At 34.1% G+C, this 25924-nt stretch overlaps 1 protein-coding gene across 5 annotated transcripts in view; it reads left to right on the top strand.

Moving 5' to 3' along the window:
* NUP153 (nucleoporin 153) overlaps positions 1–25924 on the top strand; it is a 64717-nt gene that overhangs the window by 13648 nt on the left and 25145 nt on the right. For 4 of the 5 annotated variants that reach the window (XM_081295726.1, XM_081295728.1, XM_081295729.1 and 1 more), the window contains exons 3-11: positions 4879–5127; positions 6613–6752; positions 6834–6959; positions 14097–14213; positions 14323–14367; positions 14454–14507; positions 16576–16722; positions 17392–17441; positions 17711–17837. In XM_081295726.1, coding sequence (XP_081151852.1) covers positions 4879–5127; positions 6613–6752; positions 6834–6959; positions 14097–14213; positions 14323–14367; positions 14454–14507; positions 16576–16722; positions 17392–17441; positions 17711–17837 — 1055 coding nt within the window. The remainder of the gene's footprint in view (positions 1–4878; positions 5128–6612; positions 6753–6833; positions 6960–14096; positions 14214–14322; positions 14368–14453; positions 14508–16575; positions 16723–17391; positions 17442–17710; positions 17838–25924) is intronic. The other variant, XM_081295727.1, reaches the window with a different exon arrangement.

Consider the following 25924-nt stretch of genomic DNA (forward strand, 5'->3'; position numbering starts at 1 on the left):
TATTGTCATTTCACTTGATATGTATTTTTTATATCTGTATTGATGTATAGCTCATCTCATTACAGCTTCATTGAGATACATGCCATAAAACTCACCTATTTAAAATGTAGTTTAGTGGTTTTAAGTATATTCATTGGGGTTTGCAGCTGTCACTCCCATTGATTTTAGAACCTTTGCTGTCACTCTTCATTCCCTTCTCCCTCAACTCCTGACAACCACTGATCTGCTTTCTATCTCTGTAGATCCCTATCCTAGGCATTTCATGTGAATGGAATCATAAAATATGTATTCTTTGTCTCCAATTTTCCACTGACCACAGTGTTTTCAGCATGTATCAGAATGTCATTTGTTTTTATCGTTGTTGGACAATATTCCATTGTATGGATAAATTTACCCCTTATTTATTAGTTAATGGACATTTGAGTTGTTTTCACTTTTTGGATGTTATGAATATTGCTGTGAATATTTGCATGCAAATTTTTGTGTAGAGTAAAATAGCTGGGTCATATAATCACTCTATATTAAACATTATGACAAATTGCCAAAGGGTTTTCTAAAGTGGCTGTATCATCTTACCTTCCTGCAGTATATGAAAGTTTTATTTTCTTTATATATCATTACCAAAACTTATTTTGATTATAGTTACCTTAGTAGGTATAATGATATTTCGTTGTGCTTTGGGTATGGTGTTGTGTCGCCGTTGCCCTCCCCCTGCCAAAAAAAAAAAAAAATCTGGGATTGAATCCATGCCTCATGCATGTTAGGCAAGCAGTCTACCACTAAGTCACAACTTCAGTCTCCAACTTAGTTTTAATATCTGTAGTTTTCAAGATTTCTTTTAAATATATGACAACAACCATCTGGAGGCTTTTTATTTGGTAGATGTCTAAGATGACTGCTTCCAATCCCCCACCCTGCCAATCACATGGGATCCAGCTTGACTTTTCTTTCTTTCTGTTAGAGATTTTCTAGTATGCACTGATGTAGTCACAGTAACAGAATCTGTTCTCTCAATCCTAATAGAATACTTATAGGGTTTAATTAAACCTATATAGGGATTTAGGTGTGGGATTCATGGATAGTTTCTAATTCTACACCTGTAAAATTATTTTTTGTGTTTGTATTTACATGGAAACGATGGAATTAACTTCATTGGTTTGCTAAGGTTAATTCAAACTCAGATTGTGTTCATTACTGTATTAAATTTATAAGATAGCTTTTCTCATATGTATTATACATGCCTTTGTAATTTTTAAACTCAAGTTATTATGGAAAATTTATAGAAGTACAGAGGATAGTACAATGAGCCCCTATTTCCCCATCATTCAACAACAGTTTATGGCTGGTTTTGTTTTCTCGGTTCTCACACATTTTAGCCCACCTCTCCACTTCACTCCCCTGAGGATTCATTTTTTATTTATGGTGCTAGGGCTTAAACTCAGAGCCTCATGTTAAGCAAGCACGCTACCACTGAGCTACATTTCCTGCTGTTTAGAAGCAAATTGTGGGCAGCTTTTTGATATGTTTCAAAAACTTATATATCACATTTTCCTTTCTTAGACCTGACTCATAGTCCCCAAACCTTCTGAGTCCTAGGCAGTTCTTATAATCTGCCTTGACCTTTCTCAAATTATTTGTTTAATGCCTGCAGTCAGATAGTGTGAAACTTCAAGTATAAATTGTAACTCTCCCATAAGATGAACGTAGCTATTACTAGATATAACAACAAAAAAAATCAGTTTATATCAACTTTGCAAAACATTACACTTGAAATTATTCTCAAAATTTAGAGATATATCTACTGTCGAAGTAGTGTCAAATTGCAGAAGGCTAAAAATAACATGAAAGTTCTTAATGTTTCCTAAAAATTAATTTTTACAAAAATAACTTGTATTAATAGTAACAGTGGGGCTGGAGAGTATTTTTATTCTTCAAGTGGCACAATGCAATAAAACAGTTTTCAGCCCATTTCAAATGTATTGTCTGCACCCTCTGTTGATTCTTGTAATGATGATGAGCCTTGGATATATAGATTGCTTTTGCTAGATTAGAAGAATAGAATGATGAGAAAAACCCCAAATCCATGTACCTGTTAAAAAGTTTTGGACTATTATGCCTCATAGTTGTACTCTTAGAAAACTGGGTGTTTATGGCTGATGTGAATCTGTAGGTGACATGGCCTTATTTAATCTTCCTGTCCCAGACTATATTCTTCGTATGGTTAGGTGTGAAAGATAGGAAGCTCTGTAAGTAGCAAGAACTGGCTTGTGCTTCTTGGCCATTTGTATGTATCATTTTTGGAGAAAGAATGCCTATTCAGTTTCTTTGCTTTTTTTTTTTTTTTTTTTTTGGTTTGGTAATTTGACTTTTGAGTTGTAGGAGTTATTCATATCTTCTGGATATTAGCCTCTTTATAGGCTTTCCAGATATTTTGTGTTCTGTCTTTTCACTCTTTTTTTTTGTCACCACAGTTTAATTAATTAATTTGGTATGGGGGGATTGAATCCAAAGGCTCTTTACTGTTGAGCCACATCCCCAGTCCTTTTTACTTATTATTTTGAGACAGTCTCACTATGTTGCTGAGAGACAGCCTCCCGAGTTGCTGGGATTAAAGCGTGTGATATCACACCTTGCTTTAAATTTTAATGTAATGCCTTTGTTTTTGCTTGTTGCCTAAGCTTTAGGTATGGTATGTAAGAAATCATTGTCAGATCCTAATAACTTAATGTTTTTCCTCTGATTTCTTCTGGAATTTTAGAGTTTTGAGATATTGGGCTTAAGTCTAAGCCTCCAATATGGTTAGACTTAACCTTCTGTTTCCCCTGTGACTTTTCAGAATGGTTGTAGAATGGATCTAACACTAGAACATAGTTCTTATTCCTACAGGGAAATGTTTTGGTACCTCAGCTGAATGCCAGGGAAGTGTTTATGGGATTTCTAGATTTCTAAGTTCTGGCAGCCCTTGAGAATTCTTGGCACATTTTTTTTATTTTTATTTTTTATTTTTTTTGCTTAGTGCTCTTGGTGTCTCTGTTTTCAGCTTCATTGCAGCTGCTATTTGGTGGTGTTGCTTTGTGTATGTACAATCCATTCACCCACTGAACATTTCCATGTGAACTTCTGGGGGCTCCTGTGAGTGTAGTGCCCTTGGTTCTGATTCTATATGCTGTTTTGCATGGACTTCATCAGGACTCTGTTCCAGATTAGACAGTATTTCTCAGGCTTATCTTTTCTTAAACTCTTTTTTTGTGGTCTAAACACAGTTGCCTTGTACTTTCACCAGTTTGATACATATTTACATTAGAAGAACTAGTTTGGTCTTAGTTATTCCATTCTAATGGGAACTTGACAAATGATTTTAAAGTTCTTGGAAATACACAAGAAGATGAACAGAGGTATTCTGAAAAAGAATAAGGTGAAGATGGGTGAAGTGGAGTAAATTTAACAGGCATTCAGTGTGTTCTAAAGCAAAGTATTAAAACATTATGGCACTGGTACAGAAATATATAGGTGTAACATTAGAGGAAGAAGGAGTAAAGCCTTTTAATTGACAATCGATGAGGAAAGAATGGCTTATTTAAGATTTTATCTTAGGATACTAAAAACAGGCTTATCCCTTTGGAAAGAATGTAGCTTACTTCTTCACTCCTGCATTGTAACTGATTCCAGATGGAGTCAAGATGCAATAAGCAACAATACCCGAGGAAATGAGTAAAAGTTATAAATGAGTTGAACCAACTGGGGGAAAAATGGTTGTGGTATTTCAGTTGTCATATCACATGGTCTTATGGGCAAAAAATACACTTTATACATCTTATTAGTCTTTTATTATTAATCTTAATTGTAAGGGAGACTATGACAATAAGCATTTAACAGAAGAAATATAAGTGGGTAACGAATATAGGGAAGGATACTCAAAAACTCTCTCACTTGAATAAGTACAAATAAAATAATGATTCCATTTGACAGAAATTAGAAAAGGTTAATATCCAGCTTTGGAGTTTATCAGAAAATGTATATTGTCATTTACTATTTGTGTGAGTACAACTTATGAAATCCTTTGAAATCACAGTTTAATATCTGTTATAAAAAATAAATAGGAGTATGCAGTTGGGTCCAGTTTGACAGAGCAGTTGATTTTCAGGATACCTAGGACTGCTTGGGCCAATTTTGGCACTCAGCTTCAGACTTAACTGAATCATACATAGGCTGTGATAGGCTCAGAGAGATTTGTTTAATATCAGTTCTTACAAATGTCATATGTATTGAAATTATAGAACCATGAATTTATGCAAAAGAATACTCTTAAAATATGCAGATATAAGTGCATTTGTGTTTAATTATTTTCTTATTGGGAAAATAATTGAATAATTATAGGCAGTTTGAGGGTATAATAGAATACAGGGTGGTTTTTAAATGGAATGCTCAATGTACAAAAAATTATTGGTAAAAGAAAAAAGGTTAAAGAACAAGATGATAACATGATTATGTTGGGACAATGTATCTTTGTGTATACATAGAAAATATTAGAGATACACAGAGTTAATAGTGACTAAATCTGGAGGGAGAGATTTAATGCTTATTTTATGACTTTATGAGCAGATGTTATAATAACACCTGTTCAAGGAGAATCTGGGACATGTTCTTTAAGTTGTACATGATCACTAAACTATTTTGACACTAGTTTTGGTAACTTCAAGTTTAGTTAATTGGTTAAGGAGTATCTTAAATTTGTCTTATCATGGGAATCTTCAGTGATTTGTAGTTGAAACTATTAATATAGTGTTTCTTAAAGAAATACTGATAGTGTATTGATTTTTCTAAGTTGAATATTTATACTATTCTCTCTCTCTCTTTTTTTTTTTTTTTTAATTAAAGAACCTTCGACAACAAGTACTGCTTCCAATTATCCAGATGTATTGACAAGGCCTTCTCTTCACCGTAGTCATCTGAACTTCTCCATGTTGGAATCTCCAGCGTTGCACTGTCAGCCATCTACATCCTCGGCATTCCCAATTGGCAGTTCTGGATTTTCCCTTGTAAAAGAAATAAAAGATTCTACCTCTCAGCATGATGATGACAACATCTCAACTACCAGTGGTTTTTCTTCAAGAGCCTCTGATAAAGGTATTTTTTTTTTTTTCACTTGACAGTAAGTTTGGTAGTAAAATTAAATTTCATGGAATGTTTTTTCCCCCACATTTTTTTATTGGTGCATTATAGTTGTTCATAATGTGGGATTTGTCATTACATGTTTATATATGCACACAGAAGAACAATATAATTTGACCAACATCATTCGAAAACACTTCTGCCTCCTTCCTCTCCACCTCTTATGTTAGTCCCTTTCCCCTGCTGATCTTTGATTTTTAGGATATCCACCTTCACCTTTGATTTCCTTTTACCTCTCTGGCCTTCCGCACATGAGAGAAGACAACAATCCTTGACCTTGTGTGTTTGACTTATCTTACCCTAACATGACGATCTCTAGTTCCAGACATTTTCCTGCAAATGACATGATTTTGTTTTCCTTATGGCTGAATAAAATTCTTTCATGTATTATACCACATTTTCTTGATCCTTTCAACTGATGATGGACACCTAGTCTAGTTCCATAGTTTTGCTGTTATAAACATGGGTATGCATGTATCACTATATATTATCTGACTTTAATTATTCAGGGTTAATACTGAGAAATGATAAAGCTGAGTCATGTGCTGGTTCCATTTCTAGTCTTTTGAGGAGCTTACAAACTGATTTTCATAGTGGTCGTACTAATTTACAGTCCCACCAGGACTGTAAAAACGTTCTTTATTCTTCATCTTCTCCAGCATTTATTATTAATTTATATTCTTGGTGACTGCCATTCTGACTGGTGTGAGATGAAATCTCAGTTTTGGTTTGCATTTCTTAATTGCTAATGATGTTGAACATTTTTTTCATGTGTTTGTTGGCCATTTCTATTTCTTCTTTTGAGATGTGTGTGTTTAATTCATTTGCCCATATATTAGTTGGGCTAGCTGATGTTTTGATAAAAGTAAAGTTTTTTGAGCTCTTCATGTATTCAAGACACTAACACTCTGTAAAAGAGTAGCTGGCTAGAAAAGATTTTCTCCTGTGGGTTATCTTTTCACATTCCTAATTATTTCCTTTGTTGTGCGGAAACTTTTAAACTTATTAACTCTTGGCATTATTTCCTGACCTTTAGGGGTCCTATTGAGAAAGTTGTTGCCTGTGCTTAAAAGCTAGAGTATTGACCCTACATTTTATTCTAAGAGTTGCGCATATTCTAGTTTAATTTCGAGGTCTTGGATCCATTTTGAGTTGGCTTTTGTGCAGGTTGTGAGATAAGGGTCTACTTCCATTCTTCTGTATATGGATAACGAATTTTCCCAGCACCATTTGTTAAAAAGGCTGTCTTCAGTGTATGTTTTTGGCACCTTTGTCAAGGATTAGATGACTGTATCTGTGTGGGTTTGACTAAGTGTCTTCTATTCTGTACTGTTGGTCTATGTTTTAGACCAATTACTGGCTATTTGACTTAGTTTTAATTTTTATTTTTCTATGTGAAAATCTAGAGTCTTATAATTGGCGCTATTACTTTTGTTTCAGATATAGCTGTTTCAAAGAACACTTCATTGCCACCTCTGTGGTCCCCAGAAGCTGAACGTTCTCATTCACTCTCTCAACATACTGCCACCAGCTCAAAAAAACCAGCATTTAACTTATCTGCCTTTGGAACACTTTCCTCTGTGAGTACTAACTGGATTGGATTTAATCACATTCATTTTGAGTATTTTTTGCTTGAAGTTTGTCATTGTGTTTCTGTGCAGTCACTTGGGAATTCTTCAAATCTTAAAACAAGTCAGCTTGGAGATTCTCCTTTTTATCCTGGAAAAACAACATATGGTGGGGCAGCTGCTGCAAGACAGTCTAAGCTACGAAATACACCTTATCAGGTTGGTTTCATTGGAGATGGATGATGGTTCTTCTTTTCGTTTTGCTTTTAATTAGCCATTCACTATTGACACTCAAAAATTAAAAAAAAAATAAACTTTTAGTTATTCTTTGGTAAAAATTATAGAACTATGGAGATGACTGCACCTCCACCATCACCCTTTTTAGGATATGTGAATATTATTTCAGGTCTAAGTGAACATTTTGTGTATTATATTTGTGTGTCTCTTAGGAAGTTTGATTAATTTATTTTGTAAGTGAGGAATAAATTACATAATAAAAATTTGCTCTTATTTGTGTATTTGAATTATATAATAAAACACATGCAGTTGTGTAGGCATTTCTGCAGATTTTTTAACAAATATTCCCATCACCTCAGAACATTACCTTGTGCATCTCTGTAGTCAGTCTGTCCTTTCACTATCATCCTCTTTACCACCACTAATGTTTTTCTTTCCCTGTAGTTTGCCATTTTCCAGAATGTCATACAAATTTTAGTCAGGTGTAGACTTTTGTATCTGACTTACTCCAGTTAGCATAATGCGTTTGAGATCAGTCTGTTTTTGCATGTCAATAGTTCCTTTTTATTGCTGAGTAGTATAATTATAGTTTTTCACTAGTAAAAGGACACTGTATTATTTCTCGTTTTTTGGTCTGTTTTGGATAAAGCTGCTATGAACATTTTGTATGAATGTCAATTTTCATCTCTTGGGTAAATACCTGGGAGTTGGATTACTGGCTCACAAGGTAAGTATATAATAAATTGCCAGATTGTTTCAGAGTGATTGGTACCAGTTTGCATTCTCACTAGTAGTGTAAGAGTTCTAGTTGCTCTGCATCCTTCCTAGGACTCGGTGCTAGCTTTTTGTTTTAGCCATGCAACTAGGCATGCAGTGGTAATTTCAACATGTGGTTTTAATTTGTACTTCCCTAGTGGCTATTGATTATTAGTACTGCAAGAAATCAGACATGTGCTCAAAAGTTACTCAGCAAGGCAAACTACCCAAAAAAATCTGGCAAGCAAGCACACTGGGTGGGAAGTCTGCCCAGGTTTTTATCCTTTTGCTCTGATAGAAGGAGTTTAGGATTACAATATATGTGATTAACTAATTTAAAATTGGGGAGGGCAAAGGGAAGGACTCTAGTTAGGATTGGATCACCTAGTACACTGTAGGCATTATGATGGAAGACAGAGGACAAAGAGAAATAGTTGGGGGAATCAAAATGGCTACATTTTAACCACATGGTTTAGTAACTTAAAAATAGCTCCACCTAACTACTCACTAGGAAACTCAGATTTTAGATTATAGCAGACACATTTTTGTTACATATTAGTAAACTCAGACTATAGGTTTAACTTTGACAAAAAAGACAACATTAATCTTACATGATGTTGAACATCTTTTCATATGCTTATTTGCAATCAGTGTCTTTGGTGACGTGTCTTTAAATCTTTTGACCATTTTTAAATTGGGCTATCAAAGAATTTTGAGTGTTCATTTTTTTCAAATCCTTTATCAAATGTGTGTTGCAGATATTACATTCTGTGACATGTTTTCACAGTGTCTTTTGAAGAGAAATTTTTACTTTTGATTACATCTAAGTGTATTGTTCTGTTTTTCTTTTATGATTTTGCTATTATATCTAAGACATTTTTGTTTGTCCCCAGAAGCTTCATAGTTTTAGGTTTTAATTTAGACCTGTGATTCATTTTGAGTTAATTTTTTTATCTAGTGTTAGGTATGGGTCAACACTTGTTTTATGTATGGATGAACCATTGTTCTAGTACCATATGTTGAAAAGACTATCTTTTCTCCATTGAATTACTTTTGCACATTTGTTGAAAAGTAGTTTACTATACATTGGCTCTGTTTCTGGACTTTCTATTATTTTTCCATTGATCTGCATTTGTCCTTGCAGTATTACCTTGTCTTGATAGCTCTTTTATAGTAAGTCTTAAAATCCGGAAATGTGAGCTCTCTAACTGTTCTTTTCTTTTACAAGCTTGTTTTGGCTTTCCTGGGTTCTTTGCTTTTCCATACAATTTTAGATTCAGCTTGTTGGTTCCTACAAAGGCTGTTGGAATTTTGATTGGGATTGCATTGAGTCTAAAGATCAATTTGAGAAGAATGGACATCTTAACAAAATTGAGTCTTCCAGTCCATGAATACAGTATATCTCTTTATTAAGGTGTTTTTAAGATTTCTTTCATGAGTGTTTTGTAGTGTTCACAATGGAGACCTTGAACACATTTTATTAGAATTTTTTGTTTATTTTGATTAGTTACACATGACAGTAGAATGCATTTTGACACATTTATGTTTTCATTTTATTTGGCATAGCATGAGCAAAAGTCTGAATAGTGTTATTTATTCAGTAAGTTGAATTCATAGTTGAAGTCTTTCCAGCAAAGAAACATTCAGGCTCAAATAGCTTCCCTGATGAATTCTAACAAGTATTTAAAAAAGAAAGAATACCAATTATAAACTCTTCATGTATTATAAAAGAACATTATCCAACTCTTGGGGGATACTAGGGATTTAACGCAGGGGCTTTTACCACTGAGCTGCATCCCCAGCCCTATTTTTTAAATTTCTTTTTGAGATAGGGTCTCACTAAGTTACTGATTATGGCCTTAAACTTCTGACCCTCCTGCCTCAGCCTCCTAAATTGCTGGGATTATAGGTGTACCACCATGCCTGTCTCCCCAACACAGTTTTTTGGGGGGTGGGGGTGCTGGGGATCGAACCCAGGGCCTTGTACATGCAAGGCAAGCACTCTACCAACTCAGCTATATCCACCCCCTGCCAAACACATTTTTAATAGGCTAACAGTACTTTGATCCAAAATGAGACAAAGACATTATATATATAAAAAAAACATGGACAGCATTTCTCATTAATTATGGATACATGCTTTTACAACAAAAAATTTTGTAAATTGAATTCAACGTTTATAAAAAGAAAACTGTATCATGATCAGGTGGGATTTGTCCTGGGAAAGCAACATTTGAAAATTTTGTAACCTAGCACGTAAGCAGATTAAAGAATAAAAACCTTATGAACATTTGATATTATAAAACATTTCACAAAGTCCATCATCCACTCATGATAAAAATTTTCAGCAAACCAAACGTAAGAAAAGATAAAAGATTCATCCTGATAAAGCATATTTACAGATGTACCATTCCTTAATGTGAAAGACTGAATACTGTTCTGAAATGGGGGGAAGAGCAGGGAAGTCTCTTTATCAAAACTGCTACGCTTCAGCCTACCCAGTGTAGAACAAGGTATACAGATGGAAAAGGGAGAAGTAAAATAATTTCTGTTCAGGAATGTAGGTATTTATTTATATCTATTACCAAAGGACTTCAAAAAATGCTATCAGAACTAATAGTTTGTCAGAGTCACAAGATACAAGGCCAAAATAGAGAGCAATTTGTATTTATGTGTGTATATGTTAGTAGTCAATAATTAGAAATTAGTAACTTTTTGAGAAATACCAATTTAAGGGAAATTGCATCCTGTTCGTTGTCCTGCTATTTTCTTGAGGACTGTACAAATGCTGGTTTGTGTGGGTTATAGTATTTTTATTTTATATTACAGATTTTGACCTTTTTAGAGATGGAAGAGAATGTAAACATTAAGATTTCTGGAGCAAATCTTATTGAAATGAGAATCCATGGCAAATAGGAATCAACCAATGCTTGAAATTAGGATATTTAAACATTTTAATTTTGTCATTAAGGGTAGTCATTTCTTATCCTGATTAGAAGATTCTTTCTTGTCTAATAAACAGTAGTAATTATGAGACTTTTTTTTTTTTTCTGCGCTACTGGAAATTGAACCCAGGGGTGCTTTACCACTGAGCTACATCCGCAGCCTTTTTTTTTGGAGGGTGGGAGGTACAGGGATTGAACTCCAGGGCACTCATCCATTGAGCCACATCCCCAGCTCTATTTTGTATTTTATTTAGAGACAGGGTCTCAATGAGTTGTTTTGCGCCTCGCTTTCTGCTAAGGCTGGCTTTGAACTTTTGATCCTTCTGCCTCAGCCTCCCAACCTGTCGGGATTATAGGCATGCTCCATCTGCACCTGGTCATCCTCAGCTCTTTTAATTTTTATTTTGAGACAAGGGATTGCTAAATTGTTTAGGCTGGCCTTGAATTTGTGGTCCTTCTGCCTAAGTCTTTCAAGTTACTGGGAGAACAGATGCACAACACCACGCTAAGCTATGAGCCTTATTTCTGAGTGTTTTTATGGGGGGACATTTTGTTATAAGAGAAAGCATTAACTGAATGTCAGAGTTACATAGGAAGCTTTTTCTTAAGCTGGATCATATCATGTTAAAAACTAAAATTTATAGTTAATATAGTTCAGCGTGTTAGACGATGATGCAAGCCTATGATTCATAGAATAGTCTTGAGTGTGTTCCTGTTTCCTTCTTCTTTATTGCCAGTATTGAGTTCTGTTCTTTTTAATGCTGAGTTCTCATATACCCTTAGAATCTTCCTCAATCAAGCATCCAAATATTTACAGTTGACATTAGATACTTTTGTTTTTGTCATGCTGGGGATAAAATCTAGGACCTTCAGCTTGTTAAGCAAGTGTTCTTCACTGAGCTACACCCTCAGCCTTGTAATTGACATTTGGAATGCAGTCTATTAGCCATTTCATTCCTAGAGTTATGGAGCTAAAAGATATTATCAACATTCCAGTTCAGTTCTGTTTTATTGATTAGTGAACTGAGGCCCTGAGAGCCAGTAGACTTCAGTGATATCCTGGTGAATAGTTTAATGTTTTCTCGTGATTGCTGAAGCCTCTAGTCTCTCAACAGCAATCCATAGGGGGCACCAAATTTGTAATAATACTAATGTATTATTATTATTATTACTGATGCAGCTACTTTGAAAATAAATGAATATATTTGATATATAAGAAGAAATTTTTAAAGTAGTAATTATGGTTCAAATTTTTGGATGATGAAAAAAATTTTTTTTTATTGGTTGTTCACAACATTACAAAGCTCTTGACATATCATATTTCATACATTAGATTGAAGTGGGTTATGAACCCCCAATTTTACCCCAAATGCAGATTGCGAATCACGTCGGTTATACATCCACAATTTTACATAATGCCCTATTAGTAATTGTTGTATTCTGCTACCTTTCCTATCCCCTACTATCCCCCCTCCCCTCCCCTCCCATCTTCTCTCTCTACCCCATCTACTGTAATTCATTTCTCCTTGTTTATTTTCCCATTCCCCTCACAACCTCTTATATGTAATTTTGTATAGCAATGAGGGTCTCCCTTCATTTCCATGCAATTTCCCTTTTCTCTCCCTTTCCCTCCCATCTCATGTCTCTGTTTAATGTTAATCTTTTCTTCCTACTCTTCCTCCCTGCTCTGTTCCTAGTTGCTCTCATTATATCAAAGAAGACATTTGGTATTTGTTTTTTAGGGATTGGCTAGCTTCACTAAGCATAATCTGCTCTAGTGCCATCCATTTCCCTGCAAATTCTATGATTTTGTCATTTTTTATTGTTGCATAGTACTCCATTGTGTATAGATGCCACATTTTTTATCCATTCATCTATTGAAGGGCATCTGGGTTGGTTCCACAGTCTAGCTATTGTGAATTGTGCTGCTATGAACATCGATGTGGCAGTATCCCTGTAGCATGCTCTTTTAAGGTCTTCAGGGAATAGTCTGAGAAGGGCAATAGCAGGGTCAAATGGTGGTTCCATTCCCAGCTTTCCCAGGAATCTCCAAACTGCTTTCCAAATTGGCCGCACCAATTTGCAGTCCCACCAGCAATGTACAACTGTACCCTTTTCTCCACATCCTCGCCAACACTTCTTGTTGTTTGACTTCATAGTGGCTGCCAATCTTACTGGAGTGAGATGGTATCTTAGGGTGGTTTTGATTTGCATTTCTCTGACTGCTAGAGATGGAGAGCATTTTTTCATGTACTTGTTGATTGATTGTATATCCTCCTCTGAGAAGTGTCTGTTCAGGTCCTTGGCCCATTTGTTGATTGGGTTATTTGTTATCTTATTGTCTAATTTTTTGAGTTCTTTGTATACTCTGGATATTAGGGCTCTATCTGAAGAGTGAGGAGTAAACATTTGTTCCCAGGATGTAGGCTCCCTATTTACCTCTCTTATTGTTTCTTTTGCTGAGAAAAAACTTTTAAGTTTAATTAAGTCCCATTTGTTGATTCTTGTTATTAACTCTTGTGCTATGGGTGTCCTATTAAGGAATTTGGAGCCCGACCCCACAATCTGTAGATCGGAGCCAACTTTTTCTTCTATCAGACGCAGAGTTTCTGATTTGATAAGATGATGAAAAATTTTAAAAACTAGGTTATATTTTGGTTGTGAGATTATCTTTTCCTTATGTTACTCATTGCCAAATTACTTGGTTTTTGTGGTATCACATGTTTATTAGAATCTTGTAGTGCATTCTTGAGAGAAGGGTATATTTTTATTGGAATATATACATTTTGCTTTTGTATTAAAGGGTAATTGCCTAGTCTTTAAGGTTTTTTCCTAATCCCAATTTTAAGAAAGTAAGTCACTTTATTAAGAAATAGCATGAGTATTTAAAAATGTTCCTTTTGTCATGTTGACTTTTGAGAAACAAGTTATTAGTATTAAAATGTTAGATTTTCATTGCAGTAGAATCTATAGTATTTTGTTTATCTGTCTTGGAATTTGCTTGAATTAAATGTTAATTAATATTCAGAATAACAGCTATCTTAATTCACTTCTCATTAATTTAATATTATTTGATTTAAATATCAAGAGTACGCAGGTCTAGGTATTGCTAGAACTTTTTTACCAATTATACCTTTTCACCATGTGTAATATAACTACAGATCCATTCTTCAGAGTGGTGTGTACTATTTTATCACTTCTAATTATAAAAATACTGTCTCCGGCAGGGAATTGGATTTTCAGTAAAGGCATGAAGAAGAAAAACAATTAAACTCTTATTTTATGACACCTCTCAGAGATAAGTTGTTGTTAATATATCGTGTTTTACATTAGACATTTTATTTTGTAGATATTTTCATTACATAAAATATGTGACTTAGATTTTGTTGCTACAAATAATATAGAGTTTACTTCACAGGCACCAGTCAGAAGACAGATGAAAGCTAAGCAACTTAATGCACAATCTTACGGTGTGACTAGTTCAACAGCTCGGCGAATATTGCAGTCTTTAGAGAAGATGTCAAGTCCTCTAGCGGTAAATTTTTAAAATCACTCTTAAAATTTGAGTTTAGTGAAAAATCTTAATTTTATTATTTCATAAAAAATAAAAATTTTTAAATAAATTTTTATTATAACATTAACAGGATGCAAAAAGAATTCCATCAGTTGTTTCTTCTCCTCTAAACTCTGTAAGTTGATCTTTAAAGCTGTTGTATTCTCAGAGACATATTTTTTACAGTTTTCTGTATATTCTAATACTGTTTTATTTTTTCAGCCTCTTGATAGGAGCGGGATAGATATCACAGATTTTCAGGCCAAAAGAGAAAAGGTATGGTAATTATTTAATGTGTCATCAATTTTGTAGCATTTAAAGTTTAACAGATACACAAATTAGATTTAGTTGATAGTTGTCATGGCACGTGTTTGAAAAATGACATTTTTTGTACTTGGACATTGTTCCTTCTTCTGCTCAGTGGTAGAGCACTTGCCTAGCACATGTGAGGCACTGGGTTTGAGCCTCACCACCACATTAAATTAATTAATTAATTAAAGATATTGTTCATCTACAACTAAAAAAAAAAAGATGCTGCATAGCAGATGCTTATTCAGTATTTTTTGGTGATCTGCCATTTCCATCTTTAGATTCTTTATGGTCTTTATGACTTGTTCTTTTGATAAATGAAAATGAGAATGAACAAAATTTGTTTAGTAATTAGAAGGTCAGAAAATTAAAACCTTCATTGAACATTGAACCTTTGGAGATTTTCCTAATTATCTAACATTATGACAAATCTAATGTGTATAAATAGAATTTCAGTTTGGTACACATTTCGTCAGCCAGCCAACATACTATTTCAGGATACCAGAATTATAAAAAATGTAATATAGATGTCTTGATACACTTCCATTGTGTTTTTTACGGTTCAAGTTAGCTCTTGAGGTTACTGTGTGAAAAATAAAATGCTTAATAATTTGAGGCTTTGGGTTAGTTATGTTTATGACTGGTTAAATATCCTTCCAGAAATGCAGATTCTCAAATTCGTACTGTTGAAAGCATTTATCACTAAATTTCCCAAAAGTGATTATTAAAATTATCCTAATTGTCTGAATTCACTCTGGGAACTATATGAGAGGTTGATGAATTATAATTATGAAATTGAGTATAAAGAAAGCTAAAATTGAATTTTTCATGGAAAAGTATTGCTTCTCAATTTTTGAATTACCTAGATGTTTGAACTTGGGCAAGAGGAAATCTATTACTAGCTGTCATCATGGTATTAATTTAAATTGTTAACTCTTAGACTCTCTTGTAAGATTGTTTAAAAACAAGTGGAGTTTTAAGGTTATCCCATAATAATATTGTCAGTAAAAGTCTTACTATGTCGTATTATTAATGATTGCGTATTGGAAACAAAATGCTGGGGTACAGCAAAGTTCATGTTTCACAGATACGCCAGAACAGTCTGCAAAATAAACTATCTTATTCAGTTATGTGGTCACACTAATGAAAAGGATTTAGGGAAGAGCTAGCAACTGTACAGAAAATTTGCCCAGAAAACCCAGGTTGTTCACAGCTGCTGCTGAGTGCAAGGGCTCTATTCATGATATTGCAGTCTCCATCCAGGGTTCAAATTCTGGGCTTTATGGTGACCTTACACCATCAAGATTTTTACTGTGTTTTAGAGAAGCCAAGGGCTATTAATGAAAAACACTTGTGTACTTAGACAATAAAACCAGTTCATTTCAGAATCTGTAAGTTTTTACATTGTAAGGTTTTGACTTTGTTTTTTAATTAACATTGGAGGAACCAACTTAGGACTTTGTTCATATTTTTAGGAATTAGAAGTATTTTTATGACTAGCTAAAAAATATTCACACACGTTATTTTTTTTTAGGTGCTAGGGTTCAAACCCAGGGCCTTGCACATGCTTAGATAAGACTTTAGTATAAAGTATGTCCCCATCACTCATACAGTATCTTATTTGCAAGATAAAGAAAATGTAGACAATAATTTGGGGGAAAATGTGAGAAAAACCAATTTAGACATATTTAAAATTCATGCTTTAAAAACTGAGCAGTTTTAAATTAAATAAATTCCATTTTATGGGTGAGCAAATGTGCATGTATATGAAAAAAATCACTGAGTCTGGAATGAAATATAGTTAATCTTCCTATGAAATTGTTTTGAATTTGTGTGTATGTTATACATATAAATAGATAAAGTACCACTTAGGTTCAGTTTTAATAGTTTTTCCTAGTAGTATATATTTGCATCTGCTGAGTTTCTTTAGAAGTGTTCATGGTCTCTAGGTAACTTTAGATTTTGTCATGTATTTTTAGATATGAGTCATTGATATGTATGAAATTATTTGTCTTTATTTCTGTTTACCATCAAGGTGGATGCTCAGTATCCCCCTGTTCAGAGACTTATGACCCCAAAGCCAGTTTCCATTGCAGCAAATCGAACTGTTTATTTTAAACCATCTCTGACCCCATCTGGTGAATTAAGAAAGGTTAATCAAAGAATTGATAAAAAGGACAGTGTGAGTATTTATTTATTTTCACCACTCTTTGAATATTGGTTATGATGAATAATAATGAGTAATGTTAAAAGGAGGTATTCTCTCATTATAATCTAGCATCTATATAATGAGTAAAATTGGTGTATTAATGATGATTATGTATATGCCTTTAAATAGTTTTCACCTTGATCAAATCCTAAATTAGCATTTACTGGTAAATATTAGTATTATACTTACTATCTAGATTAATTTTGCTAGATTTGATCCCCCCCTTCCCTGATCGTAAGTTCAAAGCCAGCCTCAGCAACTTAGTGAGACCATGTCTCAAAAAAAAAAAGTGTGAGGATGTGGCTCAGTGGTTGAGCACACCTGGGATCAATTCCCAATACAAAAAAAAATTTATAGGAAGAAAAATGGTATAGCTGGGTGATATGGCTCACACCTGTAATCCCAGTGGCTCTGGAGGCTGAGACAGGACGATCAAGAGTTCAGAGCCAGCCTCAGCAAAAGTGAGGTGCTAAGCAACTCAGTGAGAACCCTGTATCTAAATAAAATACAAAATAGGGCTGGGGATGTGGTTTAGTGGCCGAGGGCCCCTGAATTCAATCCCTGATACCCCCCCCCCCCCAAAAAAAAATAAAAGAAAAAAAGAAAAATGGGATCTAATGGCATCTATTTTTTTTTTCCTAGACTGGATATGAAAAAAATATGACACCAAGACAAAATAGAGAACAAGAAAGGTAATGTCATTTCATATCCACTAAATTTCTTTATATTTAATTTGTAAGGTCCATATTTGATTTCAGATACCTATTTGAATATTAAGAAATTTAAATGTAGAAACTTTATGCCAAAAAAAGAAAACAAAAACCTGTCAGTTTTAAAAATTATATTGAGCTTTGCATTTATTTTTCTTCCTTGTTAGCAGTTCTGGATTTTAGGTATTTAGTTAACAGGTTATGGACCCGAATAATATATCAATTGTTTTGATTTTCTTTTTATTTGCTAGTGGCTTTTCATATCCAAATTTCAGTATTCCTGCAGCCAATGGTTTATCTTCTGGAGTAGGTGGTGGAGGTGGCAAGATGAGACGAGAGAGAACACGCTTTGTTGCTTCTAAACATTCAGAGGAGCAGGTAGGGTTATATATTTAAATATTCCTGAGGTTTTTAAAAAGCTTTGATGTGGTAGTTTTAAGGGGAGACCTATAAGGGTGGGGGAGGACCCAGAGCAAGAATTATCTGCCATTGAAACATTTTCTTCAAAGTATGTGTGTAGCTGGGCATGGTGGTGTAAGCCTGTAATCCCATTGGCTTGAGAGGCTGAGGCAGGAGGATCACAAGTTCAAAGCCAGCCTTAGCAAAAGCGAGGCAGTAAGCAACTCAGTGAGAACCTGTCTCTAAATAAAATACAAAACAGGGCTGGTATGTGACTCAGTGGCCGAGTGCGCCTGAGTTCAATCCCCACTACACCCCCTTGTCCCCCCAAAAAGTGTGTGTGTGCTAACTGTAGTATTTTTAGTGAATATTATAAAGCCACAATAAAAACAAATATAAAAACATTATCGTCCTTCAAATATGGGAATTGATTGCCATCAAGATTACTTGATCTTGGAGTGTTACTATATAGTTTTGTCTGTTCTTAAACCATATATATGGTTAATGCTATATATATTCTTGTCCTTTTCTCCATTTTTTTCCTTTTGACATTGTGAAAATTAACTAGTTTGTTTCATTTCACTGCTATATATTTATTCAGTGTAAAGCTTTACCGCAGTGATTTCATTCTACTATCAGGATGTATTTGGGTTGATTCCCAGTACATGTTAATAATATTCATGCACTTTTCCCTCTTTTTTTTTAAACATTTTTCTTGGTTGCCAATGGGACTTTATGTATTTATCTATTTATTTATTTATTTATATGTGATGCTGAGGATCAAGCCCAGTTCCTCACACATGCCAGGCAAGCGCTCCAACACCGAGCCACAGCCTGAGCCCACTTTTTCCTCTTTATGTACAATATTTTCTCTAGTATATTTCTGTAGAAATGGAACTGTTAGATTATAGATGATGACATACAAGTTCATATGTATTAGATGCTGCCATATTGCTCTTCTAGGTAGTTTTGCAGTTTAACACTTTGCACATTACAGTGGGTAGATAGACTTTTTCTGTATCCTTACCAGATCTTGATTTTGTTGACTTTTGAATTTTTGCCAGCATGATGGTTGTGAAATGATATATCATTGGAGTTTTATTTTCCATCTTGTTTACTGGCAGGAAGGCATCTTTTTTGGCCATTTGAGTTTTTCTCTTATCAGTTTTTTTTCTATGAGGTTATTTCTTCAATTAGGAACAATTCTTTATATATACTGACCTTGAATGTTTGCAAAAAATCAGTGACTAATAGAAGATTGGTTTGATTAATCTTTCTGCCTATAGTTGGCTATATATTTTTTTATTAGTTTAAATTGAATACAGGTCTCATTTAAGACTTTTTATAAATGATTTCAACCAAGTTACATCATTTAAAATTTTTTTGTTGTTGTAAAGAAGAGGTTTATAAAGCTTACTAGATCATTTAACCTTTGGTACATAATGCTTTCATTTGCCATTTATTTCAAAAATCTCATTTGTATCCTCTTTGACCACAAATGTTTTGGTGGGATATATTCTTAAATTTAACATGTAAGTGACTGTGAATTCACGTTTTGATTGAAGTTGTTGAATGTCTTAGGGTTAATTTTCGTAATGTCAGTTGGTGTTTTGATTAGCAGTCTTGTTTGGGGAAGTTGGTTTCTTTTTCACTTTTTCTCTTTCCTTTTCCGAGTTAACATTTCAGTACTTTTGCATCTGGCTTATCAGAATCATGATTTCTTTGCCGGTTGGACTTCCTGTATGTACCTTTGCCATGATGTTTGGGTTTATGCTAAGGGCCTTGGTTCAGTTACTGGTCTGGACGCTCTCTTTCCCTCAGGTTCTGCGTGTCACTCTGCTGCTGGAGAGTTGTGAAGGAAGGGAATATATTAGTGTATTTCACTATCTCAAAAGAAAACTTCAGTCTTTAATGCCATTGATCATACAGTATGTACAATTTTAGCAAACCTATTTTATTTTGTTATTAAAAGCTTTTATGCAGAACTATTAATTATGTTTAAGAAATAGGTTGTCTGGACAGAAAATGTAGCTTAGTGATAGAGCCTTGCCTAGCATGCTTGAGACTTGGGGTTTTTTTCTTAGTACACCCTGAGAAATAAGTTGTCTTACTTTGTACAAAAAAGAAATTTCATGATTATCTGAATAATGTAAGATAAACTTGTTTTTCTAGACATACTTTTATATTTTTCATTAATATTGTGATATTATTTATCCCTGTATGAGGAAAATATTGGGTTGCTTTTATGTTTGCCAGATGACATATTGTGTAGATATTCTTAATTTCCCTTCACTTTTTAATTTTTAAAGATATTAAGCTGAAGCTTGATGATGTCTGCAGCTTGATTTTAACTGTCTTAAAGGTGGCGTTTAGTGTTAACTTTGCGGTATTGCGGTAGGGTTTTTATTGGTTTTATTTACTTTTGTTCTTATTGTCTGGTATAACAATTGTGAAGAGTTACATGGAAACCCCTATCTCATATCTTTGTCACCACCTCCCTGCTCCTGGGCCCCTCCTCCATTCTGGCCAACTGCCAACTGTCAATTTTGCATCCCAGGCTGCCTCACCCAACCCTTGTCCATCCCTGGCTCTTTTCCACATTGGAGTTGTTATCTCCACATTTCTGAGGAAAGAGGTACTAATGGGAAGACTGCCCCACGTTTCTGCTCACTGCTTTTTATCTGGATAAAATAGGTTTAGCTACACATTTTTATAATTATTTTGAATGCATTGCTTTTTTAAATTATTGTTCACATGTTAGTGATGTTCAGACCAGTAGGGTCTGGTTTTAGTTATAGTTAGAATTTTTGGCGAATTACTCAAGATTTTTTTTTTTTTTTGTAGGTATTTTAATGACCTTTAGGGAAAGGCCAAGTGGGAGAAAATTAAAATGGAACATAAACAGATAATGCTGATCTCAGATACAATTACTACTTAGCAGGAATTTGTATTTTTTGATTCACTAAACATTCAGGTTAATACAAATCTATATCTAAAGTAACTTAAGTTTGCAATATTGAGATAGAGTGTGTTTTAACTTTTATCTTAGATTCTAAAATTTGTAAGAATTATAGTCACTACACTTGACTTGCATTTTGCCTTTATGTCTCTGTTTTTGGTACTAGGGCTTGAACCCAGGAGTTCTTTATCACTTGAGCTACATCTCCAGCCCTTATTAATTTTTAATTTTGAGACAGGGTCTGGCTAAGTTGTTGAGGCTGGCCTCGAACTTGTGACCCTCCTGCCTTAGCCTCCCAAGTCCCTGGTATTAAAGGTGTTTTCTATCATGCCGACTGTCTCCTTAGTTGCTTATTTCTAAAATGGGAATAAGAATCAACATATTGCTGGGTATTGTGGTCAGAGCCTGTAGTCCTAGAGTGGCTCAGCCTGCTAAGCCAGAAGAATCGCAAGTTCAAGGCCAGCCTTGTCAATTTAGCAAAGACTTGGTCTCAAAACAAACAAAATAAAACACACACACACACACACACACACACACACACGAGTAGGGATGTGGCTCAGTGGTTAAGTGCCCCTGGATTCAATCCCCGGTACACCTTGTTGACATCTAGTGAACTCTACACCCTCAAATTATGGTATATTCTTCAAACAGAACATATACTGTACTATATTAAACAAATTTCAATGCAAGTTTAATTAGAAATTCATAATCCTCCACCCAGATATTTGGAAATTAAACACACTGCTAAATAATGCATGCGTTAAATAAAAAAATCAAATGAGAAATTGGGGGATGGGGGACAAAAACAAAACCCAATATATTGAACTTACATCTGTAGTACATCTGTCACTTGATAGTAAGCCAAGTATTTCCCTGCTCCAATTTCTTCTTGTATCACATCTACCTTATATAAAATAACTCAAGTACATATAAAGATGTTTAAAAGGTATTAAGCCATGAAACATTTGATGGTTGGCCTGTTCAGATTGATTAGTGCGTTCAGCTTGTGTCTAACCATCCGGTTAGCAGAATTCTTGACATTTTTTTTTCTCCTTTTAAGACCTATTTATCTCCAAGTCCTTATTGGGGGCATTAGAAATCAAATTACAGAATAATATAAACAACCAGTGTGGCTGTTTGTGGCTTAATGAATTGGCACAAAATAGTAGGTCATACAGTATGTTAACGTCTAAAGGCAAGAAAATAAGCTTGAGGTTGGAGAGTAGAAAGTCCCCTTCAAAACTAGCCTGGTGTATCTTTTGTTTGCTCCCCACTTCCCCAAATTGACTATCAGGTTCCAAACATAAAACATCAAAGTAATTATTCTGCAAATACACATGTAGCACTTAGATTTTAATGTATTATATTTGTCCTATCAAATAGCCATCTGTCGGGCTGGGGTTGTAGCTCAGTGGTAGAACGCTTGCCTAGCATATTGATGCACTGGCTTTGAACCTCAGCACCACATATAAATAAAATAAAAGGTACTACTAGAAAAAAAAAGATGGACATCTATCTCCCCCCTTTTGGGGGGGTGTTTTTCAAATAAGTTAAAGATATCAGTATACATCAAGGTTATATAATGTACTAGAATTAAATATTTGTTGTTTTTTTAACTTAGCAAAAATATGCTTATAGTGAAATGTAAAATTCTTAGGTATAATGTTTAATGAATTCAACAAATGCTTAAACTAAACCTCTATTGAGGTAGTGAACATAGCCACTATCCCAAAAAGTTTACTTAACATTCCTTCTCCAGTCCATTTCTGTCACCTTCTACCCTAAAGCACTTAGATTTTAATGTTTTATATTTGTGCTATGCTCAAATATAAAATTACTGTGCTCATTTTTTCCAAATTTTGGTTTTGCTTTTCCGGGAATTCCATATAAATACAATTATTCAGTAAATATTCTTTTGTTCTGGCTATAGTGACTAAAGCTGCTGTGAACATTCTTGTACAAATCTTTTTGAAATCATATTTAGTTCTCTAACAGTAAATACCTAAAAGTGGTAGGTTGTATTCTGAGTGTTTTAACTTTTTGAGAAACTGCCAAATTGTTCCCCAGAGTGGTTGTGGCATGTTATACTCCTACCCAGGAATTTCTCAGCATTTTAGTTACTCCTGATATTTACCAGCAGTTGTCATCTTTTAAAATTTTAGTCATCCTAGCTTGTGTATGGTGGTATTGTGTTGAAGTTTAAATGATCATTTCTCTGATGACTAATAACATTGCATTTTTTTAATGTGCTTGTTGGCTTTGTATGTGGGTTGTTTGCTCAGATCTTTGTCTTTTTCAAAATTGGGTTGTCTTATAATTAGTTGTAAGAGGTCCCAAGTACTTTTGTCATATAAATTTCTTTTTTCCTAGTTTAAGCTTTTCATTTTCTCAACAGTGTCTTTTGATCAGCAGTTGCCAAATTTTATAAAGTCTGATATTTTTCCCCTGTTGTTTTTGCAGTTCTTTATATGCTAAGAAACCATTGTCTTTCTCCAGGCTGCAAAGATACTGTCTTCTTCTAGAAGATCTGTGTTTGTGCTTCCTGGTTTTTGGGTTTTGTTTTTGTCCTATTCCCCCCACACACACCCCCAATTTCTTTTTTTTTTTTTTTAATATTTATTTATTTAGTTTTCGTCAGACACAACATCTTTGTTTGTATGTGGTGCTGAGGATCGAACCCGGGCCGCACGCATGCCAGGCGAGCGCGCTACCACTTGAGCCACATCCCCAGCCCCTTATTTTTTTTTTTTTTAAATTTAACTCATGCATTATTTAGCAGTGTGTTTAATTTCCAAATATTTGGGTTGTGGATTTCTAATTAAATTTGAATGGAGATTTGTTTAATATAGTGCAACATATGTTCTGTTTGAAGAATATACTGTAATTTGAGGGTGTAGTGTTCTTTAGATGTCAACAGGTGATTGATATTTCTTAGATCTTCTTCCTTTCTTTATTTTTTAAACTTTTTTATCTTTATTTTTTAATTTTTATGTGGTTCTGAGAATCGAACCCAGTGCCTCACGCATGCTAGGCGAGAGTGCTACCACTTGAGCCACATCCCCAGCCCTCTCTTTATTTTTCGAGAAGGACGTATTGTTAGTCTGTTAAATTATGGAGAGGTGAAGATTTAAAATTGACAACTTTTTATATATTCAGATTGTTTTTTTCCCCTTAATTGTATCAATTATTGTGTGATATATTTTGAGGCTCTCATTAAGAGCACACACCTTAGCGTGTAATGAGTTGATCTTTTATTATCAAATGTCCAAAAAGATCTTTAAGAATATTCTTTGTCTTGAAATTTTCTCTGTCTGGCATTAATAATAAGTGCTGAATTCTTACTAGAATACATTTTATGCATAGTAATTACAGTTTATATCCTTTTCTATCCATATGCTTTCAGTCTTTTTATATTTAAAGTAAGTTTTTAAATATATGACATAAACTTGAGTTTAGATGTTTAATTGGGATGTTTAACTAATTCATTTATAGTTAATGTAATTATTGATGTGGTTAGATTTAGGTCTACCATTTTCCCTTTTTTTGTTGTTGTTTGTTTCTTTTGAAAGCTGCCTCTATTGGTGTGAATCAATTATTTATTAAAATTTCATTTTAATTTATCTTTTAGCTTTACCTTTTTTGTTAGTATCTTTTTTGCAGATTATGTTACTTTTGTACCACTTGCTATAAAATCTAAGTATCTTGCAACTATATAGTTCATATTTGCTACTATTCATCCTTGGCATTTTATGCTATATGTATCATTTCATTTTACATTTAGGCAGACTGTAAACCCACAGTATATCCTCTTTTCTTTTTTTTTAAGGGCATTTTAAATTTTATTTTTATATTTGTATTGTTAATGGACCTTTATTTTTTATTCATATGTGGTGCTGAGAATTGAACCCAGTGCCTCACACATGGTAGGCAAGTGCTCTGCCACTGAGCCACAACCCCAGCCTTCTATTTGTTTTTTGTATAATTATATATATTTTAAAGAAACTAAAAAAGAAAAGTGCTTTAATTTTGCCTACATATTCTTCATTTCCTTCCCAATCTGAGTTTCCATTTTGTATCATTTCACTTCAGCCTGAAGAAATTATAAAGCAAGTTTTATGGTGACAAATTTGTAAATTCTTAGTTTTATTTTATCTGGAGGGGAAAAAAAGGTAAAAATGCAAGTGTCAATTTTTGCTTTGATTTTTGGATCAACTTAATTGAATTGTGATTTATGTACTATGAACTTTTCAGATTGTTTTAGCTGGCAGTGAACTTACCGGAACTAAAACTCTTTCTCCTCTGGTGGACAGCAGTTTAAACTCTAGTTCCAATGAGGTTCCCTGGTGTCTGCTTTATACCTGTGGAGTTTTCAGGTTTAGCAGATTTGAGTGGTTTTGCATTCAGACTTGGGAATTCCTTTCTGTGGCTTTTCATTTTTTCATCTCCCCTCATTTCTAACTGTTGTGTTCTTGCCACACTGTCTTCTGATTAGTCAGCTAACAGGTTTTCAGTATTCTGTCAAGTTTTCAATTGCTCAGAGTCACTAACTCAAAGAGAACAGGATGCTCACTCAGTGCCCTTTCCTACCTACTTTTTTTCCTTGCTTTTCAGCATTTCCAAATGTTTGGTGTTGACTTTTTTTTTTTTAACACATTTTCTCCTATATTATTATGTTTCCAAGGCATTGGTCACATAAAGTACTCCACTACCAACTAGTACAAGTGACTCTGTGTGTGTTCTTAATCTGGGTCATTGGAAACTTGGGATGATCTTTGCTCTATTGGTTAGAAACCAAAGCAATTTACTAGACTTCATGGGTTCTGGTAGTTACTGTTTGTTTTAATGCAAAGATAATATAGAACTTTGTTTTGCATTATTACCACTGTTAATGTGTAGAGTAAGAATCTTTTTCCTCTCATTTTTGCCAATTAGAAAAATTGGTGCTGAGGGTAGTTAGGCTCTCAGAGTTATATGGCAGTTGGTGACATAAACCTGGGATTCAGATCTTGTTTTTTAACTTGAGAGCTTACATTGCTAATATTATATGGTGCTATCTTCTTTGTATTCTAAATTTATCTTATCTAAATTTATTTTAACTTCATCAGTT

This window comes from Spermophilus citellus (genome assembly GCF_964194105.1).
Source record: "Spermophilus citellus genome assembly, chromosome: 5".
NCBI lineage: Eukaryota > Metazoa > Chordata > Mammalia > Rodentia > Sciuridae > Spermophilus > Spermophilus citellus.